Source organism: Petaurus breviceps, unplaced genomic scaffold (assembly GCF_028583685.1).
Source record: "Petaurus breviceps papuanus isolate PSGF00001 unplaced genomic scaffold, PetGlider_PUasm1.0 689, whole genome shotgun sequence".
Taxonomy (NCBI): Eukaryota; Metazoa; Chordata; class Mammalia; order Diprotodontia; family Petauridae; genus Petaurus; species Petaurus breviceps.
Window position 1 is genome coordinate 6,868,172 of NW_027186458.1, and position 18,194 is coordinate 6,886,365.

General features: G+C 49.0%; 1 protein-coding gene across 3 annotated transcripts in view; it reads right to left on the bottom strand.

Moving 5' to 3' along the window:
* Nucleotides 1-18,194, bottom strand: part of METTL14 (methyltransferase 14, N6-adenosine-methyltransferase non-catalytic subunit) — a 33,051-nt gene that overhangs the window by 9,053 nt on the left and 5,804 nt on the right. For 2 of the 3 annotated variants that reach the window (XR_011171776.1, XM_069104903.1), the window contains exons 2-10: nucleotides 14,512-14,600; nucleotides 12,888-12,975; nucleotides 11,554-11,634; nucleotides 9,935-10,022; nucleotides 8,355-8,445; nucleotides 7,098-7,239; nucleotides 5,906-5,998; nucleotides 3,377-3,493; nucleotides 1,154-1,364 (exon numbers count right to left, since the gene is read on the bottom strand). Coding sequence is in view for 2 of the 3 variants with exons in the window: in XM_069104903.1 (XP_068961004.1) it covers nucleotides 1,154-1,364; nucleotides 3,377-3,493; nucleotides 5,906-5,998; nucleotides 7,098-7,239; nucleotides 8,355-8,445; nucleotides 9,935-10,022; nucleotides 11,554-11,634; nucleotides 12,888-12,975; nucleotides 14,512-14,600 (1,000 nt within the window). In the remaining variant the exon portion in view is untranslated. Of the gene's footprint in view, nucleotides 1-1,153; nucleotides 1,365-3,376; nucleotides 3,494-5,905; nucleotides 5,999-7,097; nucleotides 7,240-8,354; nucleotides 8,446-9,934; nucleotides 10,023-11,553; nucleotides 11,635-12,887; nucleotides 12,976-14,511; nucleotides 14,601-15,565; nucleotides 17,799-18,194 lie in introns of those variants that run through there. The other variant, XM_069104904.1, reaches the window with a different exon arrangement.

Genomic DNA, 18,194 nt, shown 5'->3' on the forward strand with positions numbered 1-18,194 from the left:
ACAGGCTGTGACTCCTACATGGTCCTGGCCCTCCCCTAGACACACATAGCTGCTACGTCCACAACAGTCTACTCCCCAATGAGTGACCTCAAGGAGAAGAAGAGAACAGGAGGAAGAAGCCACGTGTTAATCTGAAAATATGGACAAAGTGGGAACAGCCATGTGCGGGACGGGCCCGGCCATGGGCGGAACCTTGGGGATGGACTCAAGTCCTGTGGGGGGGAGATCACTGTCCACAAAAACAAGGGGTGGGAGAGCAGCAGTGCATGAGGAGCGTCATTCCTTACACACTACGACCCTTCCTCTGAATTCCCAGCATTTACAGAAGGGCCCAGCACACAGCAGGCCTTTCAAGGCTGGCCGGCTGCCTGAGCAGAAGACTGTCAATCACAGGTCTGGGGCAGCAGGGGAATGGGGGGTCGTCCCCACTGGTGGTGAGGTGCACCATGACCATTGGGGCCTTGGATCCTCACCAGAGGAGATGCTATTTCTATCAGCAATGTGGTGGTGAACTGCTGTGTGGCCTTTAAGGAAGTCTGATGAAGAAAGAAAACCACCCCCAGCACTTCCAAACGATTTCTGGGTCCCCCGAGCAAATCCCATAAGGCTGTAATTGTACACACACGATGTGAACACGTGAACACAAACAGCCCATGAGATGGGAAACCATTTTTAGGTCAAAAAAGTTTAAACTATTTGACTTTGTTTAGTTTATTTTTAAAGAGCTAAAGCCTCTGGAATTTGAAAAACTACTGCACAGAATCTGAAATGGTGCTCTGGTCTCTGGCTATGGTGGAGAGTATACACCGTTCCTAAAAACGCCCTCGTACAAAGGGTTCCAGTCACCAGATGAAATGTTAGAGAGTCTTTTGTGAACATGAACATTCAGAAAATCAGATACACGATCTACATACAAATGCAAAACGAATGTGGCTTAATATTTCCAATCAGAATTAAAATGATAAATTATGATTATTTTGGTGACAGATACCAAACTACTCCAAGTTTTCCACAAGATTTTAGCATTCCCCTTATATCAAAATGGCCATTTTGTTCTGCACATTATTTTATTCTATGATGTAAAAAGGTCAATCATTCATTTAAACACATCAATATTTTAAGTTTAAAAGTCTTTTTTTCACTGAAGTCATACCTGGTCGGATTGTACTGTCCCTTCCAAAAAGGTGGAGGCGTCTCCTACCGAGGCAGAAATGTTCAATGATATGAAAAATCTCCACTGGTTTTTCTATGTTTCCAATTTCAGGCTCTTCTGTGATAATCAAGTCAATGTCGACGTTGGCGTGAATGAAGTCGCCGTCTGTGCTCCTCCGAACAGTGCCTTTGATGCCCATCAGGCAGTGCTCCTGCACAAGACAAGGCAACAGTGCTTTCTGCAGACAGCCGTCGGGACTTTTCAGAGCTCCGGGGTAAATATTCTAGAACCTTCCACCTTCCCGTGGTCATCAGGATGATGAAAGCCGGGTGAGAAAATGAGCCTGAACTTCTCAGGCTACAGACTGAGCCTAACACAAGATGGGCTTTCCTGGTATAGAACAAAGTCTGAAGCAAGGGTGCCAGGAGGATCTGAGAACAGTGCTGGGCAGGGGACCCCCAGGAAGGCTTCATGGGAGAGGTGGCACATGAGACGAGCCCTGATGGAAGGTTATTCTGAAAGGCAATGCCAAGAAAGAGTGGAGTCCAGGTCCTGGGGATAGCATGCATAAATGTGAGTGAGAGGGTACGGCAGATACATGAAATGGTCAGTGAGCCTGGAAGGGCAGGATGCAGCCAGACTGATGGGGAAGACCCTCAACAACGGAAGAAGAGCTGAGATTTAATCAAGAAGGAATTTTACTTTTCTTAATTCCTTCACCTTTTGCAAGTGCTTGCTAATGAAATTAAGACAGAACAAAAAGACCCTGCTTGTGATCTTAGGGATGACAAGGGTTGCTAACTCTGTGGCTGAGAAAGCCTTTTGGCAGCTGTGTTGAAGGGCTGAGACCGGAACCTTCAGGGGACTCAACAAGAGGTGAGATTATCTACAGAGGAAGGCCTCAGAGAAGAGGCACATAAGACCTAGGAGAGCATCACTAATCTTCAACTGGACAGAGGACACGGGGAAGAAAGCAAAATGGCCACCAGGTAAATAAATGTGAGCCCTGAGTTCAGGGGGGAGATTGGAATATAAAGATTTGGGAGGCAGAGCCACAGAAGTCAAGGGAAAAGGGAGCTTGAAAATGGGGGGAGGCACCAACAACGTCTGATGCAGCACAAAAGAGAAAATGCCTTGTGATTTATCAAACTCAAAGCTCACTGGCAAACTTCTGAGGGGGCAATTTCATAGAGAATCAGTGGTGAAAAAACAGCGGAGAGTTTACCAATGAAAAAAGACACGGAGACATGATTCTGTATCCTGAGCTTTTTAAACACCACAATATGCACACACAGACCCAGGCATGTAGCGCGTGTGTGCACATGTCTGCACACACACAGACGTATTCCTAGCTTAGATTTAAGGACAGGGAGAAGCAACTCCATTTGAAGGCAGCAGGAAGGAGCCAGAAGACAAAGAGAGGAGCTGACCAAGGCTCAGGCTCCCAAGGAAGCTGAGAGACCACAGCCAAGGGCTCGGGGTTGAGGAGTGAGGCCTTGTCTCCTGCAGCTCACTTGGGAGAAAGCTTTCTTCCTGTGTGTTGGGAGCTCTTGGCTTCTGCTGCTGCCAGGCCCCAGGTGGGCCTCCACTGGGTGCTCAGGCTTGCCCGGCCAGGGGCTTTGCACCTCTGATGGCTGGAATGAGAAGAGGGTTATCCTGGGGGCAGAGGAGAGGGTCAGGAATCTTTTCCAGGGCTGGACCTGCCAGCAGTCACTTCCTTCCATCTGTACCTCAATGACTACAGAAAAGGAGTGCTATTTTGTATCTTTTTTCTTACTACATTGTTGTTAAAATGTCCATTATTAAAATATTTTTGACTTGGTTCTATAGTTCATGAGTACCTACTGAACTTTTTGTAAAGGAAAAAAATCCCCTTAAACCAAGTCAAATTTAGGCTGAGCCCACCAAAGCTAGCTCTCTCTAGGAAACAAACAACGCTTCCACTTCAAGCGGGGCTTTGGGATGGAAGGGATGTCGGGGGCCATCAGGAAATGTGTACAGCCCCCTAACCACGTTCACAGCCCAACAACGTTTGGAGCTTCTGTCAAACCAAGTTTGGGGGGAAACACTGCTTCCTTCGTTTACAGAATTCTTACCGACTAAGATAAAAATATATTAACATTTATCTTCTAATTCAATTTAAGTCCTCCAAACCCAAAGAAGGTCCTCATTGACAGCTCTGGCGACCGCAGCCGCGCCGGGGAAGCCTGGACGGGGCCGTACCTTTGTCCTCTGGAAGACGGCCTTTGGGTCCAAAGTCTTCGTCTTGCCAGGATTGTTCTTGTTGGTTTTAATCCAACAGATGTCTTCACATCTTCTGTAACCCCATTTGCGCAAACACTAAAAGAAAGCAGAACACAGTCACTAGGATTTTAAAATTAAGCACAAAAAATAACTGACTCTTTTCTACGTGAGGGAGTAAGATTTCAAAATGGCGTGGCAATTCTGTTCTAGCCCGTACGGAAAAGGAGAACGCCCCATCTGAGGGGGAACGAGCAGAAATGGAATACGTGTCTGTAAATACAGACTTGGAACACACAGCCCCAAGCGAGGACAGTCCTCATCACCCCCTGACATGTAGCCTTACTTCAGAGAACACAGCTTCACCTCCTCAGGGCCCTGCCACAAAGCTCAATGTTCATGAAACTCAAAAATTCTGGAATGGAAGTTCTAAAACATTTCTTACTGTAACTACCACAAGTAAATAAAAATACTGTTGGTATTTGTGGGATAAAAGAATGGGGTACACATAAGGCCAGGAGCTCATACTCCAAATCTACAGAAACAAGCCAAGGGAGCCATGGACCACAAACAAATTAAAAAACAAAGAAACAGGGGTGGCCAGGTAGCACAGCAAGTAAGAGCACCGGCCCCAGTGTCAGGATGACCTGGGGATCCAATCCGGGCTCAGATACTTAGCACCCACCCAGAAACACCTGGCCGTGTAACCTTGAGCAAGTTACTTAACCCCAATTGCTTTAAAAAAAAAAAAAAGACAAAATGGAAGCAGCAGCCTCTGCTGATGTCAGCTAAGTGTAAAACGGGCAGGACCACTGCCTGGGGCAGGAGTGACAGGGACTGACAACAGAGGGAAAACAGGCCTGTTCTACCTTTATGCTGAGGAGAATAATCTTGGAACAGGAAAGGACAGAAAACAATTGGCTGATAGGGAGCTGACCCCCAAAGTCTTCTGGGAGGTAATAAAAAGTGCCCCCTGACCTTGGCTGGTTCCCCAGGATCAAACTATATCCCCAAACGCCAGGAGAGCCTCTATCAGCAATAAGGTACCCAGGATGAGAGAAGGCCCCATGCCCCAAGGGAAAGAGCTGAGCCAATGATCAAGGCGCTACTGAATGTGTCTTCACTTCCTAGGAAAACCTCTAGCACTAAGCATGAAAGAGACGGCTGGTGGCCATCCAGAAAGAGACGTGCAGATCACAGAGCAAACTTGTATGGGCTGAGGCCACACAAGCCTCCTTTCTTTTCTGACACTTATCAAACCAGAAGAAAACAAGAATGCGGTAAAGGAAGTGTGCCCAGACTTCAGGCAGGTTAGATCCAGCCTCCGGTGTCATTGTGGCAGAAAGGATGGAGAGGTACAAGGGAGAGACAACAAGAAATCACAGAAGACTCCATGAGTGCTGGTAAAGGTTTAATAGGCAAAGCTGTCATCTGCATGATTCACATTCTGACCATCACGGTCCTAAGTCTAGATGACAAGGAATAAATCCAGCCTTGATCTGAATGTCTACCAGTGGCTGAGGCATAAACCCTCACATGGAAAACTGAAAAACCAGCCTCTGGCATGGCCCTGGTCACACCCAAGGACAGGCATTGACAGCTCAAGGATACCTTGTGCTGAAGGAGCTCAAGGATCACCACAAAAACCAGTGCGTGGCTGGCGAGGACGGCCGAGAATGAAGAATGACCAACTGCTTAAAGCACTGGGCCAGACATTCCAGGTGGATTAGTGTAAATACATTCTCAGCAGCTTCAGAAAGTCAGCTCCACAGACTAGGGGAGGGAGGCATGGCCAAGGCTTCTAATGTGCTGTACACACAACATTGCCTCGTGAAGACAGCAGCCTAACAGCCGATGTGATGGCGGCCTACTCAGGAGAGGCCACCTGCGCTCAGGCAGTCAGCAAAGATTTATTAAGCACCTACTACGTGCCGGGCTCTGAGCTAAGGACTAGGGACACCAAAAGTGGCAAAAGACAATTTCTGCCCTCAAGGAGCTAACATTCTAACGGGGAGACAAGCTACACACGGGGACAGCAGGAAGTAATCAAGAGGAAGGTGCTGGAACGAGGAGGGTTTGGGAAGGATTCCTATAGAAGGCAGGATTTTAGTGGGGACTGAAAGGAAGCCAGGGAGGTCAGTGGTCAGAGCAGAGGAGGGAGAGCATCCCAAGCACAAGGAGCAGTCAGGGAAGACCTTCAGAGCCATGAGACAGAAATGTCTTGTTTGTGAACAGCCAGGAGGCCTGAAGAGTCCATGTTGAGGGGTAAGGCATAAGAAGACTGGGAAGGCAGGAGCTAATGAAGGGCTTTGAAGGCCAAAGAGACTTCTGTCTTTGCACACGGAGGTGACCGAGTATGTGTGGCCTGGCTGAACCTGCATTCTGGACCACGTTCAAATTATCATTAAAAACATGGGCTCAACAACGTTAAGCTAAACAGACGGTCCATGACCTCATATGTGAGCACATTTGCCTCATTTTTTTCTTAAGGATTAAAAAAAGGGTTCTTACCACTCTGCCAAGGTCCAGGCCCTCCCCAGAGCCACACCACAAGAAGACAAATGACCGCAACCCGGAGAGCTCCTCGATTTCTAGCTTCATAATCTAAGGAACACAAAATAAGATTGCACAGAATGATGCCTTATGCACAGTCTGAAATGACAGGCGACGTTCTCCTGGATCTCAATCCACACGCTCCTGTCTGCCTGAGTAAAAGGTTTAGAGCAGAAATTCCTATTTCCTCATTCGGAAGCTGCCTCTACAAACCAGGGCGATAGCAAAGGTTTAAAGAATGCAGGTCAGTAACAGGGGAGCTAGAAGGGCTCTGAGCAATCCTGCAGCTCGACACTCTCACCGTACAGACGAGCTAGCGGGGACCCCGAGAAGGTCCCTGAAAACAACGCGGCACATACAGCTTCCTCCTGGTTTTGCTTGTTTCAATTTCCAAAGAGGCATTCGCCAACTCTAAGGAAAATGAACAGGGACACTCAAGAGAGGACAACTATCTGTAGCATCTGAAACACACACACACAAACACACACATGCACGCACATACACGCGCACACACGCGTGCGTGCATGCACGCTCTCATATGCACAACATCTTTCTCTGAAACCTGTGGGACCCACTTAGCCATCAGAATAATTCCTAACACATAATTCTGAACAAAGTGGGCCACAACTGCCTGACACTAACAAGAGAAGTAAAATCATGTCTGAATGCATTGCTGACCGTTTCTCGACCTGTGATCAGGCACTAAGTGCCTTCTTGTACTTAGCAACCTTTGTCTCACTCGCCATTTATTCCACAGACACTGGTGGCCGGGGCCTCGTCTCCCCATTAGCATGTAAGGTCCTCAGGGCAAGGACAGGTCTGCTCTCGGCAGGGTGACTGCTGGGTAGCAGGGCCTTGGTAAAGGCTTACTGAGTGGCCGCCTAACCCACGATCACGGATATATCTAAGGACACCTTGAGGGAGGGCCTGCGTGTGGGTCTGGTGAAGAGTCCTCCAAGGAATCAGTCAATCTTATCTCCTCACTGAGAGAGGAGAGATGTTCATCTTGGACAATCCCAACATCATTCTGAGCCTCTGTAAAGAAAGAACTCGCTAGCCACCAGCTCTTCGCTCCCATTCATTCATCACAAACGACCGATTCGTCATAAAAAAATGCCTGATCATTGTTAGTTTTTCAAGAAACACTCACATCATCCCAGGTCCAGCACTTCTCATTAGCAGTGATTCCAGTTTCTCGGTAATACTCTTCCAAGGGAGGTTCCAGAAGAATTACGTCAAATTTGGATTTTAGTTCTCTGATGTCAAAAGCATCTAAATCCGCTTGTAAATACCTAGCAAATTAAAGCACAACAAATATGTGGCAGTGGCTGGAGGTGTTCCACTAACAGCAGTTAACAAGATCTTACTACAACCCAGGTCCTGACGCTATTGGCAGAGCTCATCACTAAATGCTTTCTTAAAGTTTTCTCTTAGTTCAAAACACACAATTAAGCACAGGAGCCAAACTGCTCTGGAGGGCCTGGACCATGTCATCTGCAGGTGACAAACATTTCCATCATGTCTCCTCGTGGCAGAGATCACACTCCTTGGAGAAGGGCTAAATCCCAGGTTCGCCTCTACCCCCCAAACCGCACCCAGGCCTCCTTCAGCAGCATGCTGCCTGCCAGGCTATCAAAGCCAAGGGAAAAATACAAAAGAATGTGTGATCCTAGAAGGCCCTAGGTTCTGCCAATGCTTCTCTTAGTTTAACAAGTCCATGGTTCATCTGTTCAATGTGAACTTGGCAGGCCTCATTTCCCCCACCTACAGTCCAGGGAAGAGCTTCAAAGACAATAAAAATGAACTTGAACCATCTTCTCTATTCATCTAGTACAAAGTGTCACAGGCTTTAGATGAAAGCTAGTTTCCTAAAGCCTAGTTATTTAGAAAATCTCTGCATTCAAAGAAACCTGGTCAAACCCTGCGTTAGATTCATGAAGCCCTTTTCATCACATCAATGTCAGATGAGCATGAAGAAGACTTGATGGCACACAGAATCACTACAGGCATTCAACTCAAGGAAGAGGAAATATGTGTGACTCACCCCAAACAACCACCTCATTTAGGAAACTGCCAATGCCAGCTTCTTACACACAGACACACACACACAGACAGACACACACACACACACACACACAGAGTAAATTACTTCTACTGCCCCCAAGTTCTGTGCTCTCAAAAGGAGGGTCTCCATATTTTTTAAGGCAGTGTCATGATACATAAAAAGCCTGATAATCAACCAAGACATTTTTATGAAGAGCGTGTGATGTGCTCAGCCCCAGGGAGTTTCCATACAACCATTTCTCCAAAGGAAAGAGAAACCAGGTGGCATTCGTCTCGGCCAGCTGCCAAGAGACCGGCTTCCCGGAGAAGGCAGACTGCTGATAACAGCAGCGAGGGCACTTACATGGGGGGAGTGTTTGACTTCGAGATCAGCTCGTCCTTCAGTCTGATGAGCTCCCTCAGCTTGGGATACTCTTCAAATCTATCTGCCAAACCTGAAGGGTGAAGTATTGATGTCAGCAACACAAGTCAAGCTTCATCCAGTGAAACTGCATCACGAGGCTTCCCTACATCAGTCGCCAAGCGTTCCCTAACCCCCTACTACGTGCCGGCGCTGTGCTGGCGAGCAGGATCCAACCTCCTTTGCGCCAAGCCCTCACAGCTGTTTTTTGCACGGAGTTTTTACTGAGAAGATCAAGGTTTACTAGACAGCTCCCACCACATCTGGAGGGGGCAGCCACAGTTCATGCCATCCAGTCTCCCACTCCCTGTTTATACTCCACTCTAAAGTTTTTAGGGCTGTGCTGGGCCTCAGCATCTCCTAAGAGGATCCAGGACAGGCTTCGTGGTACCAGTTTAAATGAAGACAATAGGTCTCGACACTCTCTGAGAGTAAAAGCTATTTAAAAAATGTATCCACTGCAGCCAGGAGACTATTTGCAAACATGCACCAAGAGAGTGCACACAGAGTTATGGATGGTGCCATTTTAAAAAATGTTTAACTATGAGAAATATGTATTTTTCTGAATTCTATAAAATATACAAAGAAAAAAGAGATTTCTAATCTTTATTAAGCTTATGAAATGCAAACAGCACAGAATTTAAATTCCAACTTTTTGTGCACTTTTAAAAAACATTCTTTTAGTGGATAATGGAAGAATTACAGGCAACTATCAATGATAACCAAAATTGGCAGCATAACAGCATTCATCATTTCTTAAAACTTGCATTTGATTCCAGGATGGCCCACAACTTGTCTTGTGGTCTCTTTATCTAATTATCTTCTGTCTAGACTATAACAGACAGTTCTCACTTTATGTAAGTGGACCATTCACAGAACTCTATGTAAAGTAATTTTCACATAATGCAAATTTGCCCATGGATGGGGGGAAGGGAGGGAGAGGAGGCAGGAACAGGGCTCTGAGCCCATGGAGGGAGGTCAGGACCCCAGTCAAGTAGGGGCCGGGGACAGAGAAGCAAGAGGAGAAGGAGGAACACATGAGGGGGGGGGGGGGGCACCAGGGACAGCCACACAGTGCCCACATGCAGTCAGGCAGAAGCCTGACACACAGCGCGGGCCACGTAGGGCACCAGGGATCTCGAGCCAAGCCCCTGATCTGGCTGTGCCAGCAGTGGCCTCTCTCTGCATGTCTGTTATCCTGCTTTTACTTGGAGGGGATTTTTCTGAGTTTTTCTTTTAAGGCTTTTTTTTGTGGCAGGGGTAGGGGTGGGCAGCCTTGGACCACCCAAGCTGAGGGCAGGAGCACAACACTATAAGATAATTCTTTCAGAGTTCTTTTCGTAAAGTCTAATTTGCATAATGCAAATTTACATAATACAAGAACTGTCTGTATTAAACCAAGTTTGCATTTCTTGACCATTCATGAATGAGACAGGGAGACCAAAACATTACTCTGCCAGAGAGAAGTCAAAAAGCTGACAAGCCAAACACAGATAATGAAGAGCAGGCCGAGCGTGACATACCCACATCTCTGATGAAATTCTGGGGCCGGTGTCCGGTGTCAACAAAGTGCTGGCAATAATCATTGTGAGGATTTAAACTCTGGGTCCCCTAAAGATGTGACAATGAAAAGAACACGTATAATGACAGTACATCCCTACACATCACTGTTTTACTGTTCAGTCATTTTCAGCCGTGTCTGACTCTGTGGCCCTACTCGGGGTTTTATGGGCAAAGACACTAGATTAGTTTGCCATTTCCTTCTCTAGCTCATTTTAATGAGGAGGAAACTGAAGCAACAAGCAAGGTGAAGGACCTGCCCAGGGTCACAAGGCTGGTGTCTGAGGCCGGATCTGAACTCAGGTCCTCCTGATACCAGGCCAGTACTCTACCCACAGCACCACCTAGCTGACCCACATCTACACACATACACACCTGATCTAAATTTAACACTTTATGAGTCAGCCTGCAGCTTGAGGGCAGGGGGATCACAAGGGAAGCGCTGTATACCCGCTGTGGAGTATGGTAGGTAGGACTCTACACCAGACACAGAAAACTCAAACAGAAACGGAGCTTTCCCTAAGTGCATGCTGACTCAGAAAGACACACGTTAACCTTATGTCACATTATATTTTTATTTATTTTATTAAACACCAGCCAACTACATTTTCATCTGGTTGGGCCACAGCCCATCTGACACTTCCACTTTACAACAGACATGTGACATGCCCGAACTGCTATGTACGCAGGTACATGATAACGGTTATGGAAAAGAAAGGAATACAGACTAGTCACTTCCTAGACTGAGCTAAACTGCTAAAAAGCACAAAGGGCTATCTAAGGGCCAAGGCAGAAAAGGATCATTCCTGGCTGCGATATCAGAGAAGGCTTCACGGAGCCTTCTAAGACACTGAGAAGAACAGAGAAGGTTCTACGGGCAGGTATTTGGGCCGCTACCAGGGTAGGGAAGAGGAAAGTCTGTAGACGTCAGGAGGCACTCAAGCAAAGGGATGGAGGTGGGCAAGCACTAGCTACACTGCCCAACCAAAAGTCAGCTCCATTCTGTTAGAGAGCAGCACATGTGAGAGACCACAGCGTGAGATGAGGCCCGAAAGGCAGGCAAAGTCAAGAGGGAGCTACCACGAGGTTCAGAACACAAGAGCAGCAGGAAAATAAGTCTGGCAATGCTACAAAAGACAGGCTGGAGCAGGGGTTCTTAAACTGGGAGCTTTGTTTCTGCTTTTTTTAAACATGATGATAACTATTTCAATGTACTTGGTTGCCTGTAATCCACAGGACTATCCCTTGTAAAGCAGGATACATTATTTCATGCATGTAGAAACACTATCATGGCTCCACCCACTGCTAAGGATCCCAAGGTTCAGAAGCCCTGGACTAGAGGGAGAAGACTGAGTCAAGGGGAGCTGGTGGGCAAGACCAGCAGGCATTAGTGCACAGAAAAGATGTGGGAGATGAGAGGTGAAACCCCCCAGCACGGGAACTGCCTGGGTGGGGAGGTGAAGAGGGCTGAGAGCCCTGAGGCCAAGGTGGGCATCCTCTCTGTCTGACAAGAAAGGCTACATTTCTAAGGTGCTTTGAGAGGGACAGAGGCCCCACCACCTGGGAGTGTTTGCACTCTCACCTTAAGGAAAGTACTTGAGTCTTTGTAAATCTCTTCCTCGTAGGGCAGATTCTCTTCTTCTTGCTGCATTTCCACTTCATCCTTTGAGAAATAAACCCAGGAGAGTGAAAGAACATTTGATGTGCACGGATCCCACCCACCTCAATGAGTGATCCTTTCTCCCTATAACCCCTTCCCAGTACGTCATCTATCATCCCACCATCCCCTTCCCAAGGAAAGCCAGCTAACTTATTGCCTGTTTTTCTCATCGTAACGTAATGATTAATGATAAATAATCTAGGAAATGATAAAGATGTTAATAACACAAATCAGAGAACTTACTGATAATGAGAGAGAAGGGGACTATAAACAAGAAAAGGGAAAGAATTCTACACCCCTCAGCCTCTGTTGATTATAGATCTCATCTTCTATACTGGTAACATTCTAATTTTACTCTAAAGGCAATAAATTGAAACATTCAATGTCAGGTTCAGAAGCATCAAAAGCTGCTTCCTGTATCCAGTCCCACATGTACCATGACATCTAAAAGCTCCAGCCACTTTGAAAACCAGTACAGTATGAGACCTGGCCATTCTAACATCTCACTTCCTTGGGACGGAATAAGAGTGGTAAAGGCTCGCATTTAGAGCCCGCCAAGGTTTACAAAGCACTTCACAAATACCATCCCAATATTATGCTAGTTACCTCCTCTGGGATCTCTCTCATCAGCCCCTCTCTGGCTCTGCCTGCCTCCAGTCTCCTCCCACTCTAGCCCTTCCTCCACTGAGCTATCAAAGGGAGCTCCCCGAGGACAGACCTGACCATGCCACTCCCACATTCAATCAAGTAGTGCAGCCTGCCAGATCAAATACGACGTCTCCTCTCTGGCTTTCGATGCCCCCCCCGTGACCTGCCCGGCCTCCTTCCAGCCGGCCTTCCCTTTACCTCTCTATGCTCTGCTGCCCTTCTCCCATTCCTTGCAAATATCACTCAACTCACTGACCGAGTGCCTTTGTGCTGGCTGTTACACGTCAATACGCTGTATGTTGTATGGACAATGACTTTATCTGCTGTTCTCCCTTCAGAGTGGGGGCTCCTAGAGGGCAGGGCCGGCCCGTCGTAAGAGCCGCATGTCTGGAGAGCGACTAAAATCACTCGTTACTCCCCCCCATAAGCTAATATTTATGATTTGTAAAAAGCTTTAGCCATTAAGATCCATGCAAACTAGTGTTGGACGGGATAACGGTGACATTTTAATTTTTCATTCTCTCACAGAACATCATTCTCACTTCAGGAAAATCGCCATTTTACGCGTTTCTTCTCTCTGAACACAAGACTATGCTGGTGCTACTGACCTTATATTCTTCTAACTCTTCTTCCTCGGCCTCCCCTTCATCCAAATATCTGCGCTTTGCATTTGGAGCTGACGTGTCATAAGAAGCCCTAGAAATTCAGAGTAAACATTTTACAGACATGATGAGATTTTTAAATTTTTTTCCCAACAACAACAAAATACTGAGTCTAAAATACATGCAATGTCTGCAAACGTATAACATATCAAACTGCTTACTATCTTGGGGGGAGGTGAGGGAGGGAAAGAAAAATCCAGACCTTCAATTTTAAAAAACTGAATGTTAAAAACTGTCTTTACATGTAATTGTAAATAAAAATTAGATGAGAAATAAACTTCAAAATAAAAATGAACTACACACAAGACACTGTGCTAGGTGCTAGAAGGTAAGGTGCGGGTGCTTCACTCAATAAATAAAAAGCATCCACTTGTTAAGTGCTGACCCTGGGTGAGCACCACACCAGGCTCAGGAAGGTCACTGGACCTGCACAGAGGGGACAGGACAAGTATAGAGGATGAGCAGGGTATGCTGGGGGCAGGTCCAGCAAGCACCTAAGAAACATCTACACTGGGCACTGGGGGGATCCAGTGATAAAAGCCTGGTCTCTGTCCAAGAAGGTGGCAACGCCCTGTACAGATGGCCCTCGGCCTGCACAGGCAGAGGGGTGGGAGAGGGCAGGATGAGACTGAAGAGTGGTCAGAACAGAGAGGGAGAAGTAAGAGCCTGGCCAGGCGTCAGGGGCCGTGTGAGGCTCTGGGCACAAAGACCAACACAACAGTCCTGCCCTCCGCAAGCTCAGTCTCCCTGTCAGGAGACAACATGGACACGTACAAGGATATACAAAAACAGACACACAATCAATACAAGGTAACTGGAGAGGAAGCATCAGTAAGACAAACCTTGGGAAGGCAAGGGCCCCAGCAAGGAGCTTTCAGAAGGACTAGAGGGGAAAAGGCATGGGACGGGGGGCAAGAGAAATCAACTAGAACTTGTCTTTAAAAGATCCCCGATAACTTTGTGTGATAAAGCAGAAATCAAGACAGCAAAGGGGTGAGAAAAGAGCCCTCGCCCTTCTTCTGTAGGCCACAGACCACAAAGCAGCACGTTAGCCTAGTGTCCCTGGTTCAGTCTGAAGAAGGACCCCTGATCAGTCTTCCTTTAACTGTCAATTCTGAACCGGAGGTTGGCACTGACGCCTTCTGAAATCATTCTCACAAAGCCTAACTAGCATGTAAACAGAGGCCGGCCGGTCAGGCAGCTGGGTCAGCCCAGGAAGGGCCCCCCAGACATGAGCAGGGGGAGGAAGAGAAATCTTAGGAACTCTGCTGAGAGATTTACCTCTCAGCACCTTTAGTATGAGGGGCCTCCAGCAGGAGGGAGAGGGAGAGAGTGTGGAATACAGGTGACAGAAAGACAAAGACATTGATAAAAGTGAATTATTTTTTAAAGAAAATGAAGTATCCAGCCCGCAGCACCTTGAGAGCAGCAACAGCTGCCTGGGATCTGGGGAAGCCGAACCCAGTGCGAGTGCATGGATTCACTCCAAAGGGGGCTGGCTCCCCAAACAGAAAGGTTTCCCGCATGCTCTCAGCTACAGCAAAGGGTGAGAATCGATCTTCAGACTAACCTGCAAGTTTCTCTGGTCTCAGCAATCTCCCTTTGATCGTCTCTGCTATTTAACACTGCGCCGATACTGTCAGCACTCTCAGCTCCCAACTGAGAACAGGCAAAAACAGAAGGCGTGTTATGGCGGGTGGCGGCTGAAAGCCTCGTTCTCGCTGACAATGGGAACGATTTTTCAACAAATAATAGGAAATGTATAACTTCAACCTTAAAAATGGCTAGACTGTGGATGATCACAGGGGACACTGCAAAGCGATTAAAGAAAGAATGTATTTCTTCAGTTCAGAACAATTGTATATCCAACTCTGTTAACTTTGGAGAATTTCAAATTTTTCATTTAAATAATTTGACTAAACTCAGGATTAGAACTATTACACAATAAGTGAGAAGTTAGGAGTATCTAGCCTATTACCTTCCCTGTCCTTTTCCATAAGCCTGGAGTCTCATCCAAATTTCTGCACCAGTGACCAATGCAGTGGCCCAGAAGGCCTCCTGGCGTCACGGGCTGGGGCGGGAGGGGCAGCTGTGCAGCTGACTCCCTCCCTGCCCGCTCACTGCACCTGCTCAGCACGCCGACTCAAGAGTAAGATGAGATGAGCCCACTGGCCCTTCCAGCTTTGACTCTCTGGAACCCAGAACGACTCTGAGCTTCCCTATCTAAAATTTTCTAGAAAGATTCCTTTTCATTTGTATTTCTTTGAAATCATTGTAAAGAATGGCTTGATAACTGGTCAGAAACCTGGTGAACATGGGGATCCTGCTAACAGCCCCAGGCTGAGGAGTCTGGAGATCTGGGATGTGGAGAGATCGCCTTCCCAAAAGGCCGAGAATCTCAGGGGCTGTGCCTGGCACCATGGCTTTCAAAGGTGAGCCTCACCACCTTGCTCTAACCACTCTCCTGGCCTCCTGGTCTTAGGGCTGCAACCAAGGCTCCTCTCCTACCATAGTCTAGCCAATCCAGAGAGGGGCACACCTCCAGGAAGACTTCCTGTCTCAGTCATAACAGTCATCAAGAGTTAAGGTAGCCATGAGACAGATGTCCTCCTGTCCCTACTTACTGGCAACCCCAGATGCAAGATGTCCCACAGAGCTGTGCCTTAGGACAGATGTCAAAGAGGGCGAGGGCTGCTCTGCCGGCCTCGAAAGCACAGCCCAGGATCAAGCAGCATTTGTGTTTGTCCTTCATTCTTGAAGAGGACTGTGGCATCAGGGCAATGCTGACTCCGGACTTGAGTGAGGGAGGGTTGTGCAACGTCACCAGCCTCACCTTCTCCTCCAGAGCCATCTGGGTCCAGTGGCCAGACACAGTTCAGGACAACTGGAGATGACCCAGGATGCAATGGGAGACCCTGCTAAGGGCTGGCGGGACAGAAGAGAGAAGACTTGCCTGCATTTCTGATGACATTAAATATGAATTCTTTTTTCATCTATGTGGTTATTATTCAAACACATATAGAATGGCAATATGCCTTGGGTTCTAAATCTCAAGGGCTCTGAGACTATTCTGTCCAGAAAATACAGCAGCCTGTGTAGCAGAGAAGAGTGAATATGGAGCTGGGTTTGAACCTTGGCTTTGCTGCTTGATCTTGGACAAGCTACCCCATGTCTTGGCCTGCTCCCTCCCTTCTGGGAAAAGCAGGGCCTGAACTAGATGTCCCTGAGGTCCCTCCCAGCCCTAAACCCTCAGGGCTTCCTCCCCTGGGCTGCCTCCAGTCCCAGGTCAGACACCCATGGATGCCAGGGAGCCGTCGGTGCCTCCAACTGAGACCCAGCAGAATGGCAAGCTGGGACCATGAACGAGGGCAGAAGCAGCGTCTGATGAAAGAGACCCCTGGAAGACAAGCAGCATGTTCTCGTGGCTCTTTCCATAAAGAATGGCATCGGAACGGCAAACAGCTTCACGTAATCAATCCTAGTGAGACACTGTCCCATGTCAAATGTGGTCAGTTCAGAGGAGCAAGAGGGAGTCAGCAGGACGCTGCAGTGCAGACCCCATCCTTGAATTCATCACAAACCTGGCCTGCTGGCCGATGGGCCTCTGAGGCTGCCACACATCCCAGCAGCACAGGCCCTCACACAACCTCCACTGCCCCTCGAATCACTGTATGTTCTAACAGCAGGCTGCTGAGGACTGTCACCAATTAAAACCAGACAAATCAATGTAGGCTATCAGTCTGTAGGTCAATAATCATTTAGTAAGTGTTTGCTGTGTGCCTGGCACTGTGCTAAGGGCCCCTGCCAGTACAAGCATGCACTCTAACCAGCGAGATGCGAAACCTATGAGACAATGGAATCGGGGAAGCCATCAGCCGCTGAGGGTGCCAGGAAAAGCTTCCTATAGAAGGTGAGATCTGAGCTCAGCCCTGAAGGAAGCCCGGGAAAGGAGGCGGCAGAGAAGGTGGGACAGAGCATTCCAGGCATGGGCCAGCCGCACAAAGACACAAGGCCAACACCACAGGATCACAGGGACGGTGAGGGAAGAAGGCATAATCAGACTGGAAGGGTAGGAAGGGGCCAGGTCATAAAGGTTCTAAATGCCAGACAAGTTTCTATTTGATCCCGGAGGTAACCGGCCATCTCCAGAGCTCACTGAGCAGAGGGACAAGGTCTGACCGGCCTGGAGGAGACGGAGAAGAGCCCATGAAAAGGTTCGGGCTGCCGAAGTCCTGATTTAGAGCAGAGAAGAGAGTGCCTGCCAGTGATGCGATGAAGGCAGACGAGAATGTGGGGCGAGAACTGGGAGGGGAGACGCCGGCCCTGCGGCTGGGAGCCTGACTGCTGCAAGGACAACGGCCCCTCAACAAGGGCAGGAAGAGGGGGAGGGCTCTCTGGTGGGCACGGTCACTAAGCATTCTGTGAGCACCTCCTGCTGTGCCAGAACCGGGGCTAAAGGGCTAGGAGCACATGCAGAAAGGAGAGGCCTGTGCCCTCCAGGAGCGCAGTGTCACAGAGGGAGAAGGGAGGGCATCTGCCTGCTGCGCGTCCACTGAGCCTCCGGCCCGGCTCAGCGCAGACACCTGCAGACAGAACGGGCCGAGTCCAGGGAAGAGGGCCCAGCCCAGAGGAGGACTCAGCAGTGGGAACGGGAGGGCGGGGCTGCGAGGTGACCCCGGAGACGCCAGAGCGCAGCCCGAGGAGTGGGCAAAAGAGGAAGGCTTCCCAGGCAGGTCAGCCACCACTGGGGGCCTGGGAACCTGCGCGGGTCAGGTCTAGAGGGCCTTTGTAGAAGCCAAGGAAGAGAACAGAGGGCAAGGCGCCCAGAGGTCAGGAGGGGCCGGCCCGAGGGCGCAGGGGGAGGTCTGTGCAGGCAAGGAGAGGGGGGAGGCCGGGGCCCGGAGGGGCTGGGGGGGGGGAGCTGCAGCTCCCAGCTCTAGCAGCTTAAGTAAGGACTGGCTTTACACGTAAGTGGGTAAATAAAGCTGCACACGTCAGGGGCGCCGGCACTGGGGGCACAGCAGGGGGCTGCGGCCGTGGGGGCCCCTTCCTCCACAGGCTGTGGTGCAGACGCGGGACTCCCCGGGGCCTCCCAGGCGCCAGCCCGCCCTCGGGCACATCAAAAAGGAGGCGGTGCCTGGGGGCCGGAGTGCGAGTGCAGCCAGGGACCCTGGGCCAGCCTCTCCCCTCCCCGCACCCGGGGTCTCACTGCGCTCCCCCCTGCAGCCCCTCCCCCCCGCAGCCCCTCCCCCG